We start from the raw sequence: 22719 nt of genomic DNA on the forward strand, positions 1-22719 counted from the left end.
CTCTTTGTTTCTTTACTGACAAGATGGCGTATTGCATTTCGAAAGGGAGAACACTGGGAATGTTATAATAAAACAATCATAATACTTGCCTCAAAATGTTATCCATCATGAATGCTCAATATGGTTGTTATATTAAATATATAAAATCAGGTTAATGATAATATTTACCTCAAAGTAATATTTATTATATGGAATAAGAATGCACTGATCACAATTAAGTGTCCACAGTAAATACCAATGGAACAATACTAAATAAATTGGGACATTATTCAATAAAATTTGTATTAATTCACTTAAACTTTATTATCTCATTCTTCCATGTTCTTTATGATCCTATGTGGACAATTCATAAACCTGATGTAGTTTTTAAATTCTATGACTCTAGCAAATAGCAAAAAGTGTTTGGAAGTACTTCGATTTTTACTTCTTCAATTTGACATTTAGCTCACTCCAAAAAGAAGTTATAAGATGGTTTCCAGTAGATATGTTTAAACTTATCAGTTCATTTATTTCAAGAATTTAATTCCTAGGTACAGTCTGGGTTTGATCAAGTGAAGGTACAGTCTGGGTTTTATCAAGTGATAGGCTCCTTTACAATAAGACATTTAAAGAGGTGCTTTCCATGGTCTTTGATCTATGATGTTGAATATGTAACAATAGTGGAGTTTTGTGAAGCTTATTTATCTGTTTGTTTCTCTGTTGCCTTGCAACTCATTGATTGGGTGTAGTTATTGTTTCTTAGAGATTTGAAGTAAAGGAAACACATCTGGAGATCAGCATAAATAAAATCTGCACATAAGATCACACACATTCACATCTATTTAGATACATGCACATGTGCACTCAAAAGCACACATATACATACATATTGTAACAAGTCTTCGTTCTAACTGTATGTTACCCAAAACTTCATGAAAATTGCTTAGATAAAACTCTCATATCTAGTGAAGCCTATAATTTCTTTAGTTTGTCACTGGGATTATGTTTCATCTTTTCAAATATGTTCTGTGATAAACAATATTTCACTTGCTGGAATAATTGTTTGAAAAAAATCAACTGACATATCATATATTGTCTCTTCACATTCTGACTCTTTTTCAATGTTAATTAACTAGTCTGACATTCACATCACCTGTTTCTATGTTGTATGCTTCTGATAGTCCAGAAAAATAATTTCCAAATTCTTACCTTCCAGAGATGTCGAAACTGCAATACAAAAAATTAGACAAATTGAAATTACTTATATCATTTAAGGAACAATAATTTAAAATTAAAATATATTTGGCAATGCAATGTCCATTCTATTTAACAATTGTTCTTCCTGAAATCAGAGGTGAAATTTTCTTTACTAAGGTAAGAAATTTTTTAGCTTAGCTGCAACATTTTATTTATTTATTAATTGAGTCATCCCTGCTAGTGTTTATGGCTCACTCTCGGCTCTCTGCTGAGGGTGCAATGCTCATCGTGCTGAGGGAACTCTGTGCTGTGTTGGAAATCAAATCTGGATCAGTAGCATGCAACAAGTGCTTTAACTTCTAAACTTCATTTCCAAAAGGAAAAAATATATTTATTGATAACTTCTTAAACTTTAAAAAATACTTTAATATGATTATTCACATTTCTTTGGAATATATAGAACCCCCAGATCAGTCATAGAGTAAAATAATGTTCTCATTCCCATATATGTCATGTTTCGAGTATTTATTTTATAAAACAAAACAACCTTTTAATGTCTATTCTTTTTGTTTATTTATTTATATTTTTATTGAATCACCATGAGATACAAAGCTTTCATGATTGAGTTTCAGTCATACAATGATTGAACACCCATCCCTCCACCAGTGTGCATTTTCCACAGCCAATTTTCCAGGTATCCCACTCGACTCCCCCACCCCACCCCACCCCACCCCAGAATGGCAGATAATTTCCTTCTTACTCTCTCACTAATTTTGGGCATCATGGTTTGCAATACAGAATCTGAGAGGCCATCATGTTTGGTCCTTTATCTACTTTCAACACACATCTCCGGTCCTGAGCCATCTTAACAACTATCATTCTTACTATAGACCAACTTTTTGCTTGTTTTAATTTGGGACCACACCTGGTAATACTCAGGGTTATCCTAGTTCTGCATTCAGGAATAATTCCTTGTATTGCTTAGTGGACATAATGGAGCCTGATAGCAAACTTGCATTGGCTGTGTTCAAGACAAGCTATCTTTCTTGCCCCAACACAAACCAAACATTATTGACAATTTTATGTTCTGCTTTCAACAGTTCACTGTCACTGTCCCTATCATCCTGTTGTTCACTGATTACTAGAGCAGGTATCAGTAAAGTCTCTTTGTCCCAGTGCTGAGATTTTAGCAGCCTCTTCTTACTCGTCTTTCCCAATGATTGGAAGCTCTTTCAGGGTCATCAGGGGAATAAGACCTGTTATAGTTACTGGTTTTGGCATATTGAATATGCCACGGAGAGCTTGTCAAGCTCTGTTCGTGCGGGCAGGATACTCTCAGTAGCTTGCTGGGTTTTCAGATTATATATATATATATATATATATATATATATATGTATATATATATATGTATATATATATATATATCACTTAATCACTTAATCACTTAACTTCCCGTTAGTCGTTGATTTGCTCGAGTGGGTGCCAGTAATGTCTCCATTTGTCCCTGTAACGTGCTAGTGTAGCTTAATGGCATCTGTTCGCTCTGGGAACATGAAGACCCTCAAACCGATCGTTCATGATCTTGATGAAGAAGTCTGACCATCTGGTAGGTTGGCGTTCATGCGGTTGCGGTCTTTTGACATCCCGTGGAATCCAGTCAGTAACAGCTCTAGTCCAGCGGTCGTCTTTAAATCTCATTACGTGACCAGCCCATCTGATTTTTGACACCTTGACAAATGAGACAGCGTCCCTGATTCTTGATCGTCGACGGATGTCGAAACTCCGGATTCTTTCTCTCATTTGAGTGAAACGTGATATTCCAAGCATAGCTCTTTCAATTCCTCTTTGGGAGACACAAATAGCATTCTTATCCTGTTTACGTAGGGCCCAGGTCTCTGAGGCATATGTTAATGCAGGAAGAACAGTGGAATCAAAGAGATGTGCCCAGAGCCGGAGGTTCTTTGTCCTCTTAGCTATTTCTTCGACGTTCTTGAAGGCGTTCCAAGCCGCTCTCTTCCTCCTGCGCAGGTGGGGTGCCAGGGCATTTGTCATGTTGACTTCTCGACCTAGGTACACATAGCTGTTGCATTCGGAGATGGTTGTTCCATTGAGAGCGAATGGGGCATCAGGAACGAGGCTGTTTCTCATAAACATTGTCTTCGTAAGATTCAGTTGTAGTCCTACCTTTCCACACTCACGGTCAAAGTCGGCCAGCATTTGTGCCTCTTGGCTGATGTTTGGTGTTATTAAAACAATGTCATCAGCAAAGCGGAGATGGTGTAATTGCCAACCATCTATCTTCACTCCCATTCTTTCCCATTCCAGTTGTCGCATGATGTTCTCGAGGGTGGCACTGAAGAGTTTCGGTGAAATGGTATCACCCTGCTGAACCCCTCCCTTGACATCAACGATCACTTCTTTGTAGAATGGTGAGATCCTGGTAGTGAATCCACAATAGAGCTCACGGAGGATATTGATGTATTGGGCTTGAATGCCCTGATTGGCTAGGGCTTCAATGACTGCTTCCATCTTAACAGAATCAAAGGCCTTCTTTAAATCAATGAACGTTTAACAGAGCAGCAGCTTGAACTCCCGAGATACCTCAATGAGCTTGGTTATCGGGTGGATATGGTCGATGGTGCTGAATCCTTTGCGGAACCCGGCTTGCTCGCATGGTTGTCCTTCTTCTAGTGTTCTGCCAATCCTATTTAGGATGATTCGAGTGAACAACTTGTAGATGACAGACAATAGGCAGATCCGTCGATAGTTGCCAATGTCATGGATGTTTCCCTTCTTGAACAGTAGTACGGTCCTGCTGGTTTTCCATTGGGACGGAATCTTGCGTTCAGACAGGTAGCATGTGAAGAACCAAGCCACTGTATTGATGAGTACTGATGGCAGGTTCTTCAGGTGTTCAGGTCTGACCTTGTCTGGGCCTGGTGCTGTTCGTTTCTTTACCGACGAAATGGCATGTCGGATTTCGGAAGGGAGACATTGGGAGTGACATATCCATCCTGTGGAATTTGGTATGTCGGCAAGTGGACATGGCTATCGAAGAGATTTGAGTAGAAGTCATGGATAATCTTCTCCATTGCCGTTCTGGAGTATGTGATGGATCCATCAGGACGTCGGAGGGCAGTCATCTTGGTTTTGTAGTTGGCGAAGGACAGACGGGCGTTACGAATACTTTTCCTAGCTTCTGCCGCATCTACCAGCACTTCTGCTCTTCTCTCTTCGAGGTCTCCCTTGATCGCATCTCTGCACTGTTTTGCGAGCTCCGACGTTAGCTTGCGGTTGCCTGAGGCATGCGCCAAACCATGCTGGCAAATAAGTTCAAGAGTTTTCAAAGACAGGCGTCTTTTCAGAGTGATATTTATATCACTGTCACTGTCCTCCCGTTGTTCAACGATTTGCTTGAGCGGGCCCAGTAACCTCTCTATTGTGAGACTTTGGCATATCAAATACATCACAGGTAGCTTGGCAGGCTTTGCCGTGTGGGTGTGATACTCTCGGTAGCTTGCCGGGCTCTCCGAGAGGGGTGGAGGAATTGAACTCGGGTCGGCTGCGTGGGCTGCGGGCAAGGCAAATGCCCTACCTGCTGTGTGCTGTGCTATCGCATATATATATATATATATATATATATATATATATATATATGTATTTCTCTCTACTATCTGTTGCCTACTATCTGAACTCCATCAAGCATGGTGTGGTAATTATGGAAAATGGGTAGGAAGTTACTTATGATGGAAAGCGGCCTGGAGTGGAGGTTGACAGGAGAGCTGGGTCCCTTGGGGCAGTGAGGGCTCTCACCTGCCCCCCTCTGGGGAGCCCTGAGTGAAAACAGCCTGGCGCGGAGTCCCTCAACAGTTCATGCCACTAAAGTATTAGATGTGTCTTTAAATGTGTTTCTTGAAAATGTCTATCTCTGTATTTGTGTATTTTATTTGCATATTAATTTGATTATTTGTAGTTCACATAAGATTTTACTTTCCAAGAATTTGGGTTCCTTGGGGCCTAATGGATAGCACAGCCAGTAAGGCGCTTGCTCTGCTTGTGGCCTACATAGTTTTAATGTCTGGAATCTAATTTGGTTCCCAAGCACTTCCAGGATGATATTTGAGTACATAACCAGGAATATTCCCAGAGCACTGCCAGTGTGATATCTCCATCCCCCCATACACACACAGCACAAAAAGGGGAAAAAAGTTGCTTAAATTTGATTGCTAAAGGTAATACAAAAATAACATATGTTTCCTGAATTTACAACTAATGAATAGACATTAAGATTATTAGGGTCACCGCCATGTTTTTTCTTTACTCCATATTATTTAAAGTCTGCACCAAAGAACCTGGTAATCCTGCCCCTTTCACATCAAGCTTTTATGTTCCTTTAATATCCAAATGCCTTTAAAAAGAATTAGCTAAGTAAAAGTAAAAATCTTCTCAAATCTTCTGTCCTTTGCAAACCTTTCCACTACTAACACTAATATTTTTAACGCCTGTTTTCAATATTAGCAATAAGGATTGTCCTTTTATTTGAAGAAATCACGTTTCAGAGTTATCCTATAGACAATGTTACAAATCATCATGTTAATATCTGAAAGGAAATAAAAGGAGAGAAGACAGATGGACCCCTGGTTACATTTGTTCTTCTGTCCCTGAAGTATCTATGAGAGGCAGGCAGGGGTAACATCATCATCCACACTTTATACTAAAAGATACTTTATGCCCAGGAATATAGAAAGTCAATGATATATAGCCAATGGCTGTGCCATTCACAATCTTCTTCCTCCTAACCTGGAAAGTACTACACATTGGCTTTATTCATTTTTATTATACATCTATTTTTTCCCTGAGAGCCTGAATGCCTTTCTTGTCTAAAGTGAGGGGAAAAATCAAGGCTGGGAAGATCCGTGAATAACACTGCTTTCTTGAGAATTGAAGACCAGTGAGGTGTTTCAGAAAAGGCCCTTATGTCATTTTTTTAGTTGCCAGATAAATCTCTTTTTGATATCTCTTGCAATGTAAGAGCTTTGGAGAAAGAATAATTAACTTTGGTGAGAAGAAGATGTCCACTTCCTTGTATGTTGCTTACAGGCTTTCTCCTGAGTTAAACACGATGGTTAAGAGCTCTGGTTAAATATTAACTGTCTTTCCCCGAAGTTAAGCCTTCCATGGCCATGGCCAGAGACACCTACTCCTACAATGTAGATGAATAACTTTTCTGTTGGTTATTTGAACCTGTTATAATAATTTCTTCTAATATTAAAATGTGTATAGTCTACAATTTCTCACCACTATTTTTTTCAGCCAGATCGATACTAAGGACTGCTACTGGAATTAATTTTATACATATCCTCCTCTAAAACTTTTTATTTTGTGATTTTTTAAGGAAATAATCATTTCCTAAAACCAATGTTTTATTTTAGTTTAGTTCTTTACCAAAATCAATCACATCTCCCCAATTATTTTATAATCTCACAAACTCAATGTGTTTTTCCGTAGCACTCATATACTGAATATATGATAATAAGAAAATATATAGATGAAAGCAATATATGTTGAAGAAGTATATAATCTTTGAAAGAGATAAAAACCCAACATTAGCCAAAGTAGATATAGAATCTCAAGAAAGTTATTTAACCTCTTCATGCTTCAGCATCTGCATCTACAAGTTCGAGTGAATACCTACTTTTATATGCATTGTGGCTCTTAGTATATTTTATATATTGAGCCAGTAATAGCTAATAAAATTATAATTATTTTTATTGCCTCACTTTTCTGACCATTACTTATTTCAAGTCCCCCATAAACTCCACACTCCTATGGTTATATCTATCCTAAACTCTAAATGGCCTTTTGTCAATAGAACATTAAGGATTTTAGATCAAAGATCATTAAGATCTCATGGGGGAATATATTATTTTATTGGTTTTTTTTTTTACTTTTTGGGTCACACCCAGAGATGCTCAGGGGTTATTCCTGGCTCTGTACTCAGAAATTACTCCTGGCGGTGCTTGGGGGACCATATGGGATGCCGGAGATTGAACCCAGGTTGGCCGCGTGCAAGGCAAACACACTACCTGCTGTGCTATCACTCCACCCCAATATATTATTTTAATACAATAATGAATACTGTGGACACATTCTATTTTGTACACCATTTTGGGAACGCATAGTCCTTCTATAGCCTATCCATGCGTGACAGATCAAGGACTCCATATTAAATTTTAGATTAGAAAAATAGTAAATAAGGTGATATTTTCTCTCTATATTCACAAATTACTGATAATCTGAAATGTCCTTATTGTATACCCATTCCTAAAGAAACAGTATGTGCTAGTAGATCTGTTCTATGGGAAAAGCTGGACTGCATTCTGAGAAACACTTTATTTAATTACGTGATTGAGAGAGGTATCTCTGTCAATGTTCAGGTTGTTTGAAAGGAAAATAATATAAAACCTTGTGAACTTGAGGATGACTATTAATAACTAAAGTGTGAACAAGATGACTGTAAGAGGTTCAGAATACAGCAAGAATGAAGGAACTTAGGGACTTGGAAAGTTCCCCCTAACTACCTCCAAGGGTAAGAATCAGATCTTTTTACAATGTATGTAGTTACCTGGAAAACCAGCAGTTTGTGCATAGCAAAATAGTATTAGTGAGAGAACATAGGACTGTGTGCAGAAGCTGCCAGCAGAGGCGAGAATGTAGGCTAGGTGAGTTGTCCCAACTTGTGATGACAGAGTGTCACCTCTCAACCTACAGTCCCAGAGTATCTATGGGAGCTTCCGCCCTGTAGAGGCTCTTTAGTGACCTCTACTGACAAAGTCTGCAATTGTGCAACTGACAAAAGGAAAATGTTACAGGGTTCAACTGCATTATTAAAAATCTAGGGCGAGATGGGTGGCTTTGCGGTGGAAATTCAGAAATGGATATGGAGTCTTTTTTCATGTACCTATTGGCCATTAGTACCTATTCTTTTTGAGCCTCTCTATATATTTATGGGGTTGTTTTGTTTTCCTGTTTGGTATGTTTTGTGAGTGCTTTATAAATCTTGGATATTAGCCCTTTGTCAGATGTGCGGTGGAGAAATATTTTCTCCCTCTCAGAGGGCTGTGTATTTATTTCAGTCATCTTTTTTTTCACAGTGCAGAAGATTCTTAATTTGATGTTGTCAAATTTGTTTATTTTCGCTTTTGTTTTCTTAAACAATAGCATTGTATCATTGAAGATGCCTCTGGAGAAAATAACATAAAAATGTTTGCCTATGTTTCCTTTGATATATTTTATTGGCCCAGGTACAATATTGAGTCATTACTTAATTTAATTGTGCATAGGGGAAGCACTCTTACTTCTGTACTATATCTCAGGCCCCTAAGATTGAGGTCTTTCAGCCTTATTTATTTATTTATTTATTTATTTATTTTGCTTTTTGAGTCACATCCAGTGATGCTTAGGGGTTACTCCTGGCTCTGTACTCAGGAATTACGCCCGACAGTGTTCATGGACCATGTGGGAATTAAACTCGGGTCGGCCTCGTGCAAGGCAAACACCGTCTTCGCTGTGCCATTACACTGGCCCCCTTTTCTACATTTTTACCAATTATTTATGGATGGTGTGAGATAGAGATTCAGACTGTTTTTGTCTTTCCTTTTTCTTGTCTTTTTTTTTGCCATGTGACAGAATCTCAACACCATTGATTGCAGAGATTTTCCTTGATCCACTTTATCAAACTGACTTCATTGTCAAAGATTAATTTCCCTTGTACCTGAGGGTTTGTCTCTAGGCTCTCAATTTTGTTACATTGGTCTAAAAGTCTGTCGTAATTCCAGCACCACAGAGTTTTGTTTGCTATAGGTTTATAGTATAATTTAAAATTTGGAAGATAAAAGTCTTTCATTTAATTTTCCCAGTGTTTTCTTTGCTGGGGTTACTCCTGACTCTTCACTCGGGAATTATTCCTGGCAGTGTTTGGGGGACCATATGGGATGCTGGGGATTGAATCTGGGTAGGCTGAGTGCAGGGCAAATGCTCTACCCACTGTACTATTGCTCCAACACCTATTTTATCCATTCATTTATTTACTTATCTTTTTTGTTTTGGGCGTCACACCCAGAAATTCTCAGAGGTTACTCCTGGTTCTGCACTCAGGAATTCCTCCTGGCGGTGCTCAGGGGACCTATGGGATGCCAGAGATTGAACGGAGGTTGGCCATTGCAAGGCATATGCCCTCCCTACTGTACTGTCTTAGGATCAACCACCTCCTGCCTTTAATTTTTTTCTCTTTTAATATTTTCAAGAGGCTGGAGCGATAGCACAGTGGTAGGGCATTTGTCTTGCGCGCAGCTGGCCTGGCCAAGCTGGCTTGGATTTCTCCGCCTCTCTCAGAGAGCCCGGCAAGCTACCAAGAGTATCTCACCGCAGGGCAAAGCCTGGGAAACTACCCGTGGTGAATTCAATATGCCACACACAGCAACAACAAGTCTCAGGATGGAGACATTACTGGGCCCGCTAGAGCAAATCGATGAACAACGGGAGGACAGTGCTACAGTGCAATCCTGGAAGCTTTGTAACTCCATTAGCAATAGTTACTTCATGTTCTGTCATTCATGACCTATTGTTAGATAAATGCAAACCCAAACGATAATGAGATATTGCCTCACACCAATGGGACTAGCATATATCAAAATAAATGAAAAGAACTCAAGCTGCTGGATATGTGGGGAAGAATGCACTCTCAATCACTGTTGGAGACAATGTTTTCTGGTTCAGTCTTTAGGAAAAATAATAGTGAAATTCTTCAACAAAATTAAGAATCAGGCTTAGTGACTCAGTAATTCCACTTTCTAGCATCTGACCCAGTGGCCCAATGATGTTAATTTAATTTTTTTCTTTTATATCTATGTTCACTGCAACACTATTCACAGTACCAAAGATCTGGGGACAACTCAATTACTAAGAAAAGGTGAGAAGAGAATGAAATTGTGGTATTTATAAACATTGGAATACTAATTTGCTATAAGGAAAATTCAACTCCTACAATTTGCAGCTACATTGTTGCAAGTGGAGGCTATTGTGCTGGGTAAAGCCAGACAAATGAAAAAGAATATAGTAAAAAGTATGATTTCTCAACAAATAAGGGAATAATATACAGCTAATGAAAACAGAGTCTGAGAGTTGGCTTATAAAACTAAGTTTGCTGGGGCTGGAGCATTAGCACAGCGGGTAGGGTGTTTGCCTTGCACGCAGCTGACCCGGGTTTGGTTCCCAGCATCCCATATGGTTCCCTGAGCACCACCAGGAGTAATTCCTGAGTGCAGAGCCAGGAGTAATCCCTGTGAATCACCAGGTGTGGCCCAAAAGACAAAAAAAAAATAACAACTAAGTTTGCTAAGAGGCAAGTGAAAGAGAAGGGACCAAAAGACAGTGATGGAAAGGACACAGGCACTATGGGATGGAATGGGATGGTGCAGTAACATTATATGTCTGATCACATTACTATTAATTTTATTCTGAATCATGATGCCTTTAAGAAAGCCTAATAACACAATGTCAAAACTCTTTTTAAGAACTATACTAAAAGTTAAAGGCTCTGTGTTAGTAGAAAAGATGGATAATTCGGAAAACACATGCCTACAATTTAATTTGTTTTCTTGGCACAGACTTAGAAATAATGGTCTTAGGGGCTGGAGAGACGATACAGCAGGTAAGGTGCTAGCCCTACTCTGGTTTGAAACTTGGCACCTAACATAGTACCCTCAGCCCTGCCAGAAGTGATCCCTGAGTTCATAGCTACATGTAAAACTTAAGAACAACTGGTATGTTCAAAAAACTAAAAGTAAAAAGAAAAATAATAACCTGAAGAAAATAATAGCATTACTATACCATATTGTGTAAAATGAAAACTTTAAATACATGCTTGGGATCTTGGACATTTCTTCCCGCATCTACTTTTCTAGATTTAACTAGTTTTCTTGCTTTGTCATTTGTTTCTACATTTTTCTTGTTAACTCATTATTGTACTCTAAATTGGTCCACCAGCTTATCCATTCTCCCAACTGATGGCCAGTTATTTCCTTTTTTGATGCTGTAACAATGTGTGTCTTATTTCAATATAGGAAGCATATCGTTTGTGGTGCATACACATTTGTCCTCAGTACATCGGTATAAGCTAGTGTCAAAATACATGTTCTATTCTTTAAAAAACATAATGGTGATTTGAAATAAGAGCTGAAAGATTGACTAAATCTTAAAGTGACTGTGAAATTAAGAACCAGGTGAATAGTACATATTTAGCTTTGTAGATCTCTGTTTGATGTGTGTTATAGAAATATTTTGTTTAAATACATCTGGGGGTGAGGCATGCCTAATTTACCTTAATTATAAATGTGACATGGGAGAAGCTTGTGAACATAGTTGTGCAGAACACTGTAAATACGACAAATGAAAACTGGACTTCAAAGATGCACCATTCAATGCCATCCAAGGTGAATGGAAGATCATACAACGTCAGAGGATATCCTTAGTTTAATAAGCAGGTTTTGATAAATGCTCTTCACCAAAATATAATACATTGCTAAATATAATATACTATAATGGAATAATAGCAATTATTCCATTTGCTTCCTATAGATTAAAAAGCAAATAAATCTTATTCAACATTGTAATTTAGCCTGTGATTGTTAGGTGTAAGCCTAACAATATAATATGAGCTTTGAGCTTCTCTTTTCATAACTTATAAAATTAAAGCTGTATAAATAGGGTTTGGCAATCTATAGCATGTGATCCAAATAAACTTGCAACTCTCTCATGTTCTATAGGAATAGAATACCCCATGTTTCAAATATGAGATAATTAGGGTTGACAAGCACCCTAGATCCCTCCATGCATATAATGAATATAGAAATTATTAAGTACTTTTTAAAAATTAATGTTTAATTCTCAGTCATTTCAATTTATGTGTAAAAATGATAGGAAAAATTGGAAAGTAGAAACAAGTAATATTCTATATTACTAACAAATGCATTCTTTTTCATTAAAGATTTTTCAGGGGCTGGAGTGATGGCACAGCAGGTAGGGTGTTTGCCTTGCATGCAAGGCGACCCCGTTTCAATTCCAGCATCCCATATGGTACTGCAAGCACTGCCAAGAGTGATTCCTGAGTGCAGAGCCAGGAGTAACCCCGGAGCATCATCGGGTGTAACCCAAAAATAATAATAATAGTAATAATAATAATTAATAAAGTTTTTTTTCCATACCCAGAAGTGCTCAGCTGTTACTTCTGTGCTCAGAGATCACTCTTGGTAACCATAAATCGTGCTGGGGATTGAACTATGGTTGGCTGCAAGCAAGGCAAAGGCCTTAACCTTCCATACTCTCTCTCAGATTCTCTACTTTTATTAAATTTATTTTTATTATTTTTAAGTTTGTTCCTCGGGCTGAAGCTCACACACGTGTGAAGCCTCACAGAACCAGGTAAGCGGAATTCTGTGACCTTGGACGGCAGGCTCACTGGGACTCAGAAACAGAGATACTCTCCCTGCTCCCACCAATCTCCGGTAACCTATGGATTAAACCCAGAAGTTCCACCCTACCCTGCCCTTTCTGCTTTCACCAATCTCCAGCGACCCAAGATTACACACAGAAGACCAACCCTATTGGTACCAGATAAATACCTCATTGGTAGACCTCCACTACCTCTACTACCCAGCTGCTGCCATGCTCCAAGAAGTTTTCCAGACACATCACAAGACACTTAATAACCGTCTTCCAAAATTACAGCACCCATATTTGGTAGGATTTGAATATGGTTTGAACCATGGGAACACCTGCAAGGGCAAATAGAGGCTTCCCTAAAAGCCTCTATCCCTCTCAAAGAACCTAGAAAACTACCGAGAATATCCTGCCCACACAGCAGAGCCTGGCAAGCTATCCGTACCGTATTCTATATGCAAAAACCAGTAAATACAATGGGTCTCATTCCCCTAACCCTGAAAGAGCCACCACAACAGCACCAAAAAGAGGGATGAGGAAGGAGAAGCTGATAAAATCTCAAGGCCGAACAAGGATGCCAAAACAAAGAAGGACAAAAATGACTATCTGTATTTTCAATGCATGTATGCTGGTATCGAATGCATCCATCGAAGATCTGATGGTATAAGCACAAAATATCAAGTGTGATATCATTTGTCTGACCAAGACGAGAAGGCATCAATCACATCACACCTTTTCAACACTGGAGAAGAACTGTTCCTCAGAACATGTGACAAAAGAGGTGTTGGTGGTGTTGGTGTCCTTGTCAACATGAACTTGGCCATGAGCATTGATTCATTCGAATGCCTAACAACCTGAATCGGATGATTACACTTGAATAGATGTGGATCAGTGCTGGCAGTTTCTATCTTTGTTGTCTACACGCCAACATCCAATTATGATAAAGGAGAAATTGAGAAGTTCTACATGGAGCTGAAGAAGTTCTATAAAGAAGACCACACTTTCTCCAAGATCATTGTCAGTGATTTTAATGCCAAGATAGGACCGAGAAGATCAGCCAAAGAACTCTGCATTGGGACACATGGCCTAGAATGGAACGAATAGGAGTCTGAGTTCATCATGTCGACCAAGACCATCCATGGTAACTCACAATTCCAGAACGCCAAATCTAAACGTTGGACATGGGAGTCTCCTGGTGGACAGTTCAACAACAAAATTGACCCCTTTTTATTCAATCGATGGTTTTGCCTGACCTATATCGCTGTTGTCCCAAAATTTCAAATGGGATCAGACCACTGTCTCTTTCATGCAAAATTCTACTTCACAGAGCAGGGAGAAAGGGCTTCAAAGTTTAAGAGAACTCCCAGAATGACCACCAACTGGGAGCTCTTTGGCACTATTGTGGCAGCATGGGAAGATGCTGTCATTGACAACATTGATGAAGAATGATCGACTGGTTCAGCGCCTCCATGATTCTACAAGGAACGCTGAGAGAGAGATAACCTCAAAAAGATGCCTGTCTTCAAAAACTCTTGAGCTCATTTGCCAACGTGGGTTGGCGCAAGCCTCAGTCAACCACAAGTGAACGTCCGACCTGGCAAAGCAGTGCAGACAAGCGATAAAGGAAGACCTCAAAGAGAGAAGAGCAGCAGTACTGGCCGACGTGGCAGAAGCTGAGAAAAACATTTGCAATGCCGAAGGCTCTGTTTTGCCAACTACAAGACCAAGATGACTGTCCTCCGACATCCTGATGGATCTATCACATCTTCCAGAAGGAAAATATGGAAATGTATGTGGTGTGTGTATTCGGGGGGGGGGGGGGAGGTGGTTAGAGCAGTTGGAGAAGAGTGTTTACTCCAAAGGAAAATAATTCACAAATAGATGCACACTTAAAACCTTAAGACAGTGCTTGCCTATTAATGAACACACATATTTTTTTTAGCCTTACTAATATAATAACTTGTACCTTTGTGTACTTGAGGGTAATGGGCTTATCACTAAAGACTCTAGTAGCACTGTAGCACTGTCCTCCTGTTGTTCATCAATTTTGCTCCAGCAGGCCCAGTAACATCTCCATTGTGAGACTTGTTGTTACTGTGTTTGGCATATTGAATACGTCATGGGGAGCTTGCCATGCTTTGCCATGCGGGTGAAATACTCTCAGTGACTTGTTGGGCTCTCAGAGAGGGGCAGAGTAATCAAACCTGAGTTGGCCAGGCTGGCCTCCAGCAAGGCAAACACTCTTACGCTGTGCTCTCACTGTCTTGCCTGCATGGAAGAGCCTGGAAAGCTCCCCGTGACTTATTCGATATGCCAAACACAGTAACAACAAGTCTCACAATGGAGACGTCACTGGGCTTGAGCAAAGATTGTAGTAAAGGAAAGTATTAATTTTGAGATTATGCAGGGGTGGGAATCACTTGAATGATAGGAATCACCAATGATTGATGGTCATTGGATTTCATATCGAGCTGTTAATGATGATATCGGATAAGCTCTATTTTTCTTTCTCTCAACAATGCACATAAGTACCCTTAAGAGCAGTTACTAATCTTGACTAAGTTGTCACAATCATCTAAATAAAATCAAACTTTTACAGCTACTTGAAACTTATACTTTAAATTTTATACTTCTTCATTTTAATAAATTGAAAAGGATTAAAGTTTTAATAATGTAAATAAATTTCTCCATTGCCAACCAAAAGCAGTAGTTAACAAACTATCTAGTTCTATAACTATGCATTTCAGTAGGTGTGTTTATTTGATTCATTAGTGAAATGTGTCATGCTTACCTGAAACATGAGGTACAAAAGAATACAGCTTTATGGATATGCTATAGTTTACATAGCTATTATTTGGTTTTTAGATCCAGTTTTGTGTTGCTATAAATAATGGAGTATAGTGCATAAATCTTGGCCCAATTTCAGATTATTTCCCAAAATAGATTTCTAAAAGTGAAGGCAAAGTTTCAAAAGAGATTACTGATATTCTATTTTTTTAACCCTTTTTTGGGTCACACCCGGCAATGGTCAGGGGTTACTCCTGGCTCATGCACTCAAGAATTACTCCTGGCTGAGCTAGGGGGACCATATAGGATGCTGGGAATCAAACCCGGGTCAGCGCGTGCAGGCAAACGCTCTACCCACTGTGCTATTGCTCCAGTTCCAATTATTGACATTCTTAAGTTTTCTGATTCCTATTTCCAAATAGCTTTGCACAGTATTTTCAAACAGAAATTAAAGTGCTGAATTTAAATAACTGCTTTATGTTTTACTTTAATATGAAGAGACTATTAGTTTAATCATTTGTTTTTATACTCATTTTAATAGCTTCTGTGGTCCTGCTTTTGTTTGTTTGTTTGTTTGTTTGTTCATTTATTTGCTTTGGGGCCATGCCCAATGGTGCTAGGAGACTACTTTTGGCTTAGTGCTGGAGGTTCACTCCTAATAGTACTCAGAAGCTCGTGAGGTATCAGAAATCAATCTTGGAGTTTCTCACACACAAAACAAGTGTTCTACCACTGAGCTACATCCACAGTTCATAAGTTTGATTTTCTTTTCTCCAATCCCCAACCTCCAAACCCTCCCTATCTGAGTTTTTTCTCTATGTGAAAGAAAATAATTATTTGCAAAAATAAGAAACTCAGGTGGGATGCTCACCTTTGATCTACAAGGGAAATGTATGAAATTATAGGGCTAGAAAAGGGAATCAAAAATTAATGAAGCTAGAACCAAGTTGCTAAAATAGATAGATAGTAAGCTATGGAGTGCCAAAGTGAGGAAGAGTCATAAGAGTTTCTCAGACCAGCCACCCCTCTTTTCTGGTTCCTGCAGCTCTGTGGAAGGTCAGAAGAGGAGTCCAGGAAAGACCTGCCAGTCTACCCATGTCACTTAACAACAAATGTTGCATTCCTTCCAATATCTTCTCTTGCTTTCTTATCTTTCACCCCAATCCTGTTCACCCAATGTCTTTCTTCTGATTCTTCCAAACATAAACTAAAATTTATAAATTCCTGTCACTGATGTCCAAAAAACAGATTTGTAAGCTACATGTTATGGTAAATGCTCTATGTTTCGTTATCATTGTGCAATTCAAGATATAGATGAGCACCTTGGGCTGTGTCCTTGGCTCTAGGACTGAGCCTGGTCCATATGAACTGCTTAATAAGAACTTGCTGAGTAAATATTTTAATGCTGCTCCCTCTTCTCCCTGAGTTGGTGATTCAGAAAGGCAGTTGTAGTTCATAGGGCAGACTTTCTCCTACATTTGCTGATAACATGCCAGTCATTCCTGGTCGTCTTCAGACAAATCAAATTAGAAATGGTTGTACTCATTTGTAAAAATCGAGAGCTGGCTTTGGAATCTTTCACCATAATTTAGATTGAATAAAGATCATTTTCCCCCAGCTTATAAATGCTTGATTGCCTTTGCTTGACGCCTCATGATTGAAAGTCAGCCTTGCACTGCTTGCTTTATTTTTTACCCACCAGGGTGTTGTGATGTCTGTGTGATGATTAGAAACAAAACAAACACCCACAATGATAATGCTTTGTAAATAGGAGTTTGGCAGGGAAATATAATCTTTGAATGTGGCACATTTGAAAAAATCTGAAACTAATGAAGGTAAGCATAACTTCGGGCTGGTAGTACTATCTCCCTTCAGATCCTAAAAATCAAAACAAACAAACAAAATCCTGTGTATCTCCTAAGGCAAAAACAGTGATTATAAATTTTTATTCCACTCGGATCCCAAAGAAAGTAGTTACCTATACTCTGCAATCACCTTTGGCTGTCAGTGGGAGTGGACTAGTCAAGTAGACTTGACACACCCATCCTCTACCTACCATATTGTCCTTCTTCTACCATCTCTGCCTCAGTTTTTCAAATTAATTCAGAATCATTTTACTTTTTTTTTAAAACAAAGATGTATTCATTTATTTCATTTATTTATTTACTGGTTGGGGAAGGAGTAGGGTTGGGCTATACTCAGATATTTTCAGGGCTTACTCCTGACTCTGGGGTCAGAAATCAGTTGGGCAGAGCCAGAGCACTATATGCAATGCCCAGGACAAAACTGGAATTAACCCATGCAAGGCAAGTGCTTTAACTCCTGTACTATCTCCCTTACTCTTCCCTTTGACCTATGGTTAATTGTGATAAATGATCTCAGATCGTTTTACAACAGAGTGGACAAATGGTACACAGTTAAAACTATTTTCCTTTCCCTTCGTTTGTTCTTTTTTTCTTTCGATACCCTCTCTTTTTCTGCCTTTCTTCAGGTACTTGTATCATGAGAGTCATCTAGTTGTCCTAGGTTTCAACTCTGGAACATGATTTGTGATTTATGAGACTCTTCTAGGTTAACAGGATCACCTAGATGCATATCAGAGCACTGTGAGGAGCTGGTCACCCCAGAGAGAACACAGCATGATCTTTAAATTTATAGACAATGGGATGGCCTATAAATTGTACTATGCCATAGAGAACTATAGAGGTGGCAGAACCTTGAGAATGTTGAGGGTCTGGAAAGGTCTAAGATAATGGAGAGGAGGAATGCTCATGAAGCCTGGAAGTAAGATGGGAGTAGATACAGAGGACTGAAAAAATCCACTTCTGGCAAAAGGAGAAAAACTGGAAGTGTGTTTATGGGACAGGTTACCTTAGCGATGATGCAAATTGATTGCCTGAGTAAGTTTAAAGGCTGCCATTTGGTTTCAGTGTGCCTCCACATTCTAATAGGTGTGGACACACCCCAAAGTCATGCCAACCAGCCATATACTGTCTCTGTCCTTTCTGTTCCAATGCCTTAGGTTAACAGATGGGAAAATAGAAGTAGGACATCCTAGAGCATGTGAGCCCTCAATTCAGCACAGGACCTGGTATCAGTTTTACCCAAAGACAATCTATGCACTTGTTTCCCCTATTTCGTCACTCAAGATGAGCTCTCCACAAGCCCATGATTCTCTCTTTCCCGCCCACAGTTGGCTCTTGGTCACTTTTCTTTACATATAATACACTCTTTGGAGTTCAAGATGCTGCTCTGTTTAATGTTCATTGATTTAAAGAAGGTCTTTGATTCTGTTGAGACTGAAGTGGTTATTGAAGCCCTAGTCAAACAGGGCATTCAAACTCAATACATCAGGATCCTCAATGAGCTGTATTATGGATTCACTACCAGGATCTCACCATTCTACAAAGAAGTAATCATCTAAGTCAAGAGAGCGGTTCGGCAAGGTGATGCCATTTCACCGAAACTCTTCAGTTCCACCTTCGAGAACATCATGAGATGATTGGAATGGGAAGGAATGGGAGTAAAGATAGACGGTTTGCAACTACACCACCTCTGCTTTGCTGATGACATCATTCTAATAACACCAAACATTACCCCATTGGCACAAATGCTGGTCAACTTAGACTGTGAGTGTGGAAAGGTTGGACTACAGCTGAATCTCATGAAGACAATGTTTATGAGAAACAGTCTCATTCCTGACATCCCATTCACTCTCAATGGAACGAACATCTCTGAATGCAACAATTATGGATACCTAAGTCAAGAAGTTAACATGTCAAATGACCTGGCACCTTAGTTGTGCAGGAGGAAAAGAACAGCGTTTCAAGCCTTCAAGAGCATTGAAGAAATAGCTAAGAGGACGAAGAACCTCTGGCTCCGGGCACCTCTCTTCGATTCCATGTTCTTCCTGCATTAACATATGCCTCAGAGACCTGGGCCCTACAAAAACAGGATGAGAACACTATTAGGTCTCCCAAAGAGGAATCGAAAGAGCTATGCTTGGAGTATCGCACTTCACTCAAGTGAGAGAAAGAATCCGGAGTTCCGAACTCCATCGACCATCAAGAATCAGAAACGTTGTCTCATTTCGCAAACATCAAAAAATAAGATGGGCTGGACACATAATGCGATTTGGAGAGAACCGCTGAACTAGAGCCATTACCTACTGCATTCCACTGGACGTCAAAAGATTGTGTGGCCGCCCACCTACGAGATGGTCAGACTTCTTCATCAAGACCCTGAATGATCTTGAAGATCTTCGTGTTCCTAGAAAGAGCAGACGCCATTGGGATACACTAGCACGTGACAGGGACAGATTGAGACATTACTGGCACCCGCTCGAGCAAATCGATGAGTAACAGGATGCCATTGATCAAGTGATCAAATGATCAATACACTCTACTCCTGAACACAATTCAATTGTATATCCTATTAGACTTTATCTCTTAATCTCTATATCAGCTATCTTTTTTGTGCATTTCCCCCCTTTTCTTTCCATTGAAGAATTTGTCGTACCCTAAAATGTCCTAAAATAAAGTTTTATTTCAGAGAAGAGTAAATATGCAATTGTGAGAGCACCTGGCATGAAGAGCTGCCATGATTTAAAAGCTTATTTTACTTATCCTCAAATAAACTTGGGTTAGATTTCCTATCAATATTTTTTCTAGTTCTAATTTCTACAAATGTAATATCCATGAGCTCTATTCTTCTTATCCACCCATCATTGCTCATACTTCTGAAAATACTCGAAATTAATTAAAAATCTGACAAATTTCTCTTGACTTCTAAGTTGATTGATTATTTTGGCAGCAAAAAAAAGATTTTATATTATTATTATTGTTATTATTGCTCAAGCGGGCCCAGTAACGTCTCCATTGGAGACTTTGTTGTTACTGTGTCTGGCATATCGAATACGTCACGGGTAGCTTGCCAGGCTCTGCCATGTGGGTGAGATACTCTCGGTAGCTTGCCGGGCTCTCCGAGAGGGGCAGAGGAATCGAACTTGAGTCGGCCATGTTGGCTGCGTGCAAGGCAAACGCCCTACTGCTGTGCTATTATTATTATATTATTGTTGTTGTTGTTATTATTATTATTATTATTTATTCTCTCTGTGTCATATTTCTTCCTGGTTCCCTGGTCCCTTAAAGTTGAGAAATGACAGGTTCCCTGTATTTCCTTGGGAATATCTTTCTGCTAACTTCACCAAATCCTTTTTGTGTATCTCTGCCTTCTGCTGAAAGGCTAGGCAGGTCATCCACATTCTTCTCTTTCCCTACTCCCTATCATGAAAGTACTACTTCTCTTTTCAACTTTCACTTATTTAGTCATCTCTTCTGGAAATCTCCCAAGTGGATTAGTGTCCTTCATCTTTTAGCATATTCCTTGTTGTCACAGAATTTTTTATATATTCCTTATCTTAGTTCTTGCCACATAGTTGACTTAAAGCACATAATTATTCAACTGGATGACTGCATGCAATTATATTTCTATCTTTGTTTCCTTAAGGTTGTTCAAGCTTCTCATTTTCCCTCCCTTTGGAGACTCTTTGATGGTTCTCTTTGCAGATTTTAAAACCAGACGAGGGACAATCTTTGAGGGTCTGTTGGGGGTAATCATAACATGTTCTTTTTTTCCTTTAAGATCTCTCAGCTGAATGTGGAATGATCCGGAAATTAAGGTCAACTCCAGGTAGTTATTTATATCAGCTGTCAGATTGCCGAATAAAAAATGGCTTTTATATATTTTATTTTTATTGTTTTCCAGGGCAATGTCACTTTTTCCTGCTCCGAACCACAAATTGTTCCCATCACTTTTGTCAACTCTAGCAGCAGTTATTTGCTGCTGCCTGGAACTCCCCAAATTGATGGGCTTTCAGTGAGTTTCCAGTTTCGAACATGGAACAAGGATGGTCTGCTTCTGTCCACAGAGCTCTCTGAGGGCTCAGGGACCCTGCTGCTGAGCCTGGAGGGTGGAACCCTGAGACTCGTGATTCAGAAAGCGACAGAATATTCAACTGAAATTCTCACAGGTACTGTTGCTGATACCTCTTTCAGTTTCTTATTCATCCAAGTTGTTGAGATTTCTTCCCCAAACATACAAAACCAGCTCTAAAATGTATGGAGTTCTCAAACATCCACAAATTACATTTGAAGAGGTAATTTTTCTCCTCTTCATTAAAAAAGACACTCAATTTCTATTTGGCTTTGTAACCTTTGGCAATTCTTTAATTTCCTTGTAATTTTACATGCTCATATAAGAAATAGGGATATGAAGTCCTCCATAACACTATTTGATATGGTATAGAGTAAAACAAATACAGAATGCATTGCTTGGTTTCTTCTAGAAATAGGATGTACTATATGGAAACTTGCACATTGCTATATTATTTTTCACTTTAATGGTGAGAAAATGAAGAGTCACGATGTTAAATATCTTTTTATATTACACAACAATAAATGGTTATACTACCATTTCATCTTGAATTTGTCTGACATCCATCTATTTTTTCATTGTGTACTATACTACCATGGCACTAATTGGAGCGATAGCACAGTGGTAGGGCGTTTGCCTTGCATGTGGCCAACTTGGCTGACCTGAGTTCAAATCCTCTGCCCCTCTCAGATATCCTGGCAAGCTACTGAGAGTATCTTGCCCACATGGCAAAGCCTGGCAAGCTGCCTGTGCTGTATTTCATAAGCCAAACACACTAACAACAAGTCTCACAGCGGAGATGTTACTGGGCCCACTCGAGCAAATTGATGAACAATGGGAGGGCAGTGCTACAGTGCTATACTTTTATTTTAAATAAATAAAAAAAAGTCTTTTATACATTTTAAAATAAAAATTTAAGATACCAGATAAATGATTACTAATACATGCAGCATGTAAGTGTGGCTAACCTATTATCAGTGATTCTCAAATAATTGAAGTTTAGAAAACTCACTCATTTTTTTCTTTTTACCCAGCAAATCAAGTAGATTCTCAGATTCACAGAGTTAGGAACAAATTATGCTTTTCAGTCTTCTGGCTCATTCACCTGTTGTTTATTCAACACTAAACTGTAGAGCTTTCTCCCCCCCTTCTCCATTCTTTATATTCCAACTAATTTTTGTCATTCTAAAAGCTGGATGTTTTGCTTATTTGCATAGTACTCACTGACATCAGACTATGTGCTAGCATTGAAATAGTAGTTAAGGTGTGATTTTTAAGTCAACAATTATTTGAAGAGCTACCCTGACTATAAGTCTGAATAAA

At 39.0% G+C, this 22719-nt stretch overlaps 1 protein-coding gene across 1 annotated transcript in view; it reads left to right on the forward strand.

Moving 5' to 3' along the window:
- The window catches only part of CNTNAP5 (contactin associated protein family member 5), a 973836-nt gene that overhangs the window by 505825 nt on the left and 445292 nt on the right, over window positions 1–22719 (forward strand). The window contains exon 8 of the mRNA XM_056110141.1: window positions 21229–21493. Within this exon, the coding sequence (XP_055966116.1) occupies window positions 21229–21493 (265 nt within the window). The remainder of the gene's footprint in view (window positions 1–21228; window positions 21494–22719) is intronic.

The sequence above is a fragment of the Sorex fumeus genome, unplaced genomic scaffold (assembly GCF_029834395.1).
Source record: "Sorex fumeus unplaced genomic scaffold, SorFum_2.1 ptg000009l, whole genome shotgun sequence".
Lineage (NCBI taxonomy): Eukaryota > Metazoa > Chordata > Mammalia > Eulipotyphla > Soricidae > Sorex > Sorex fumeus.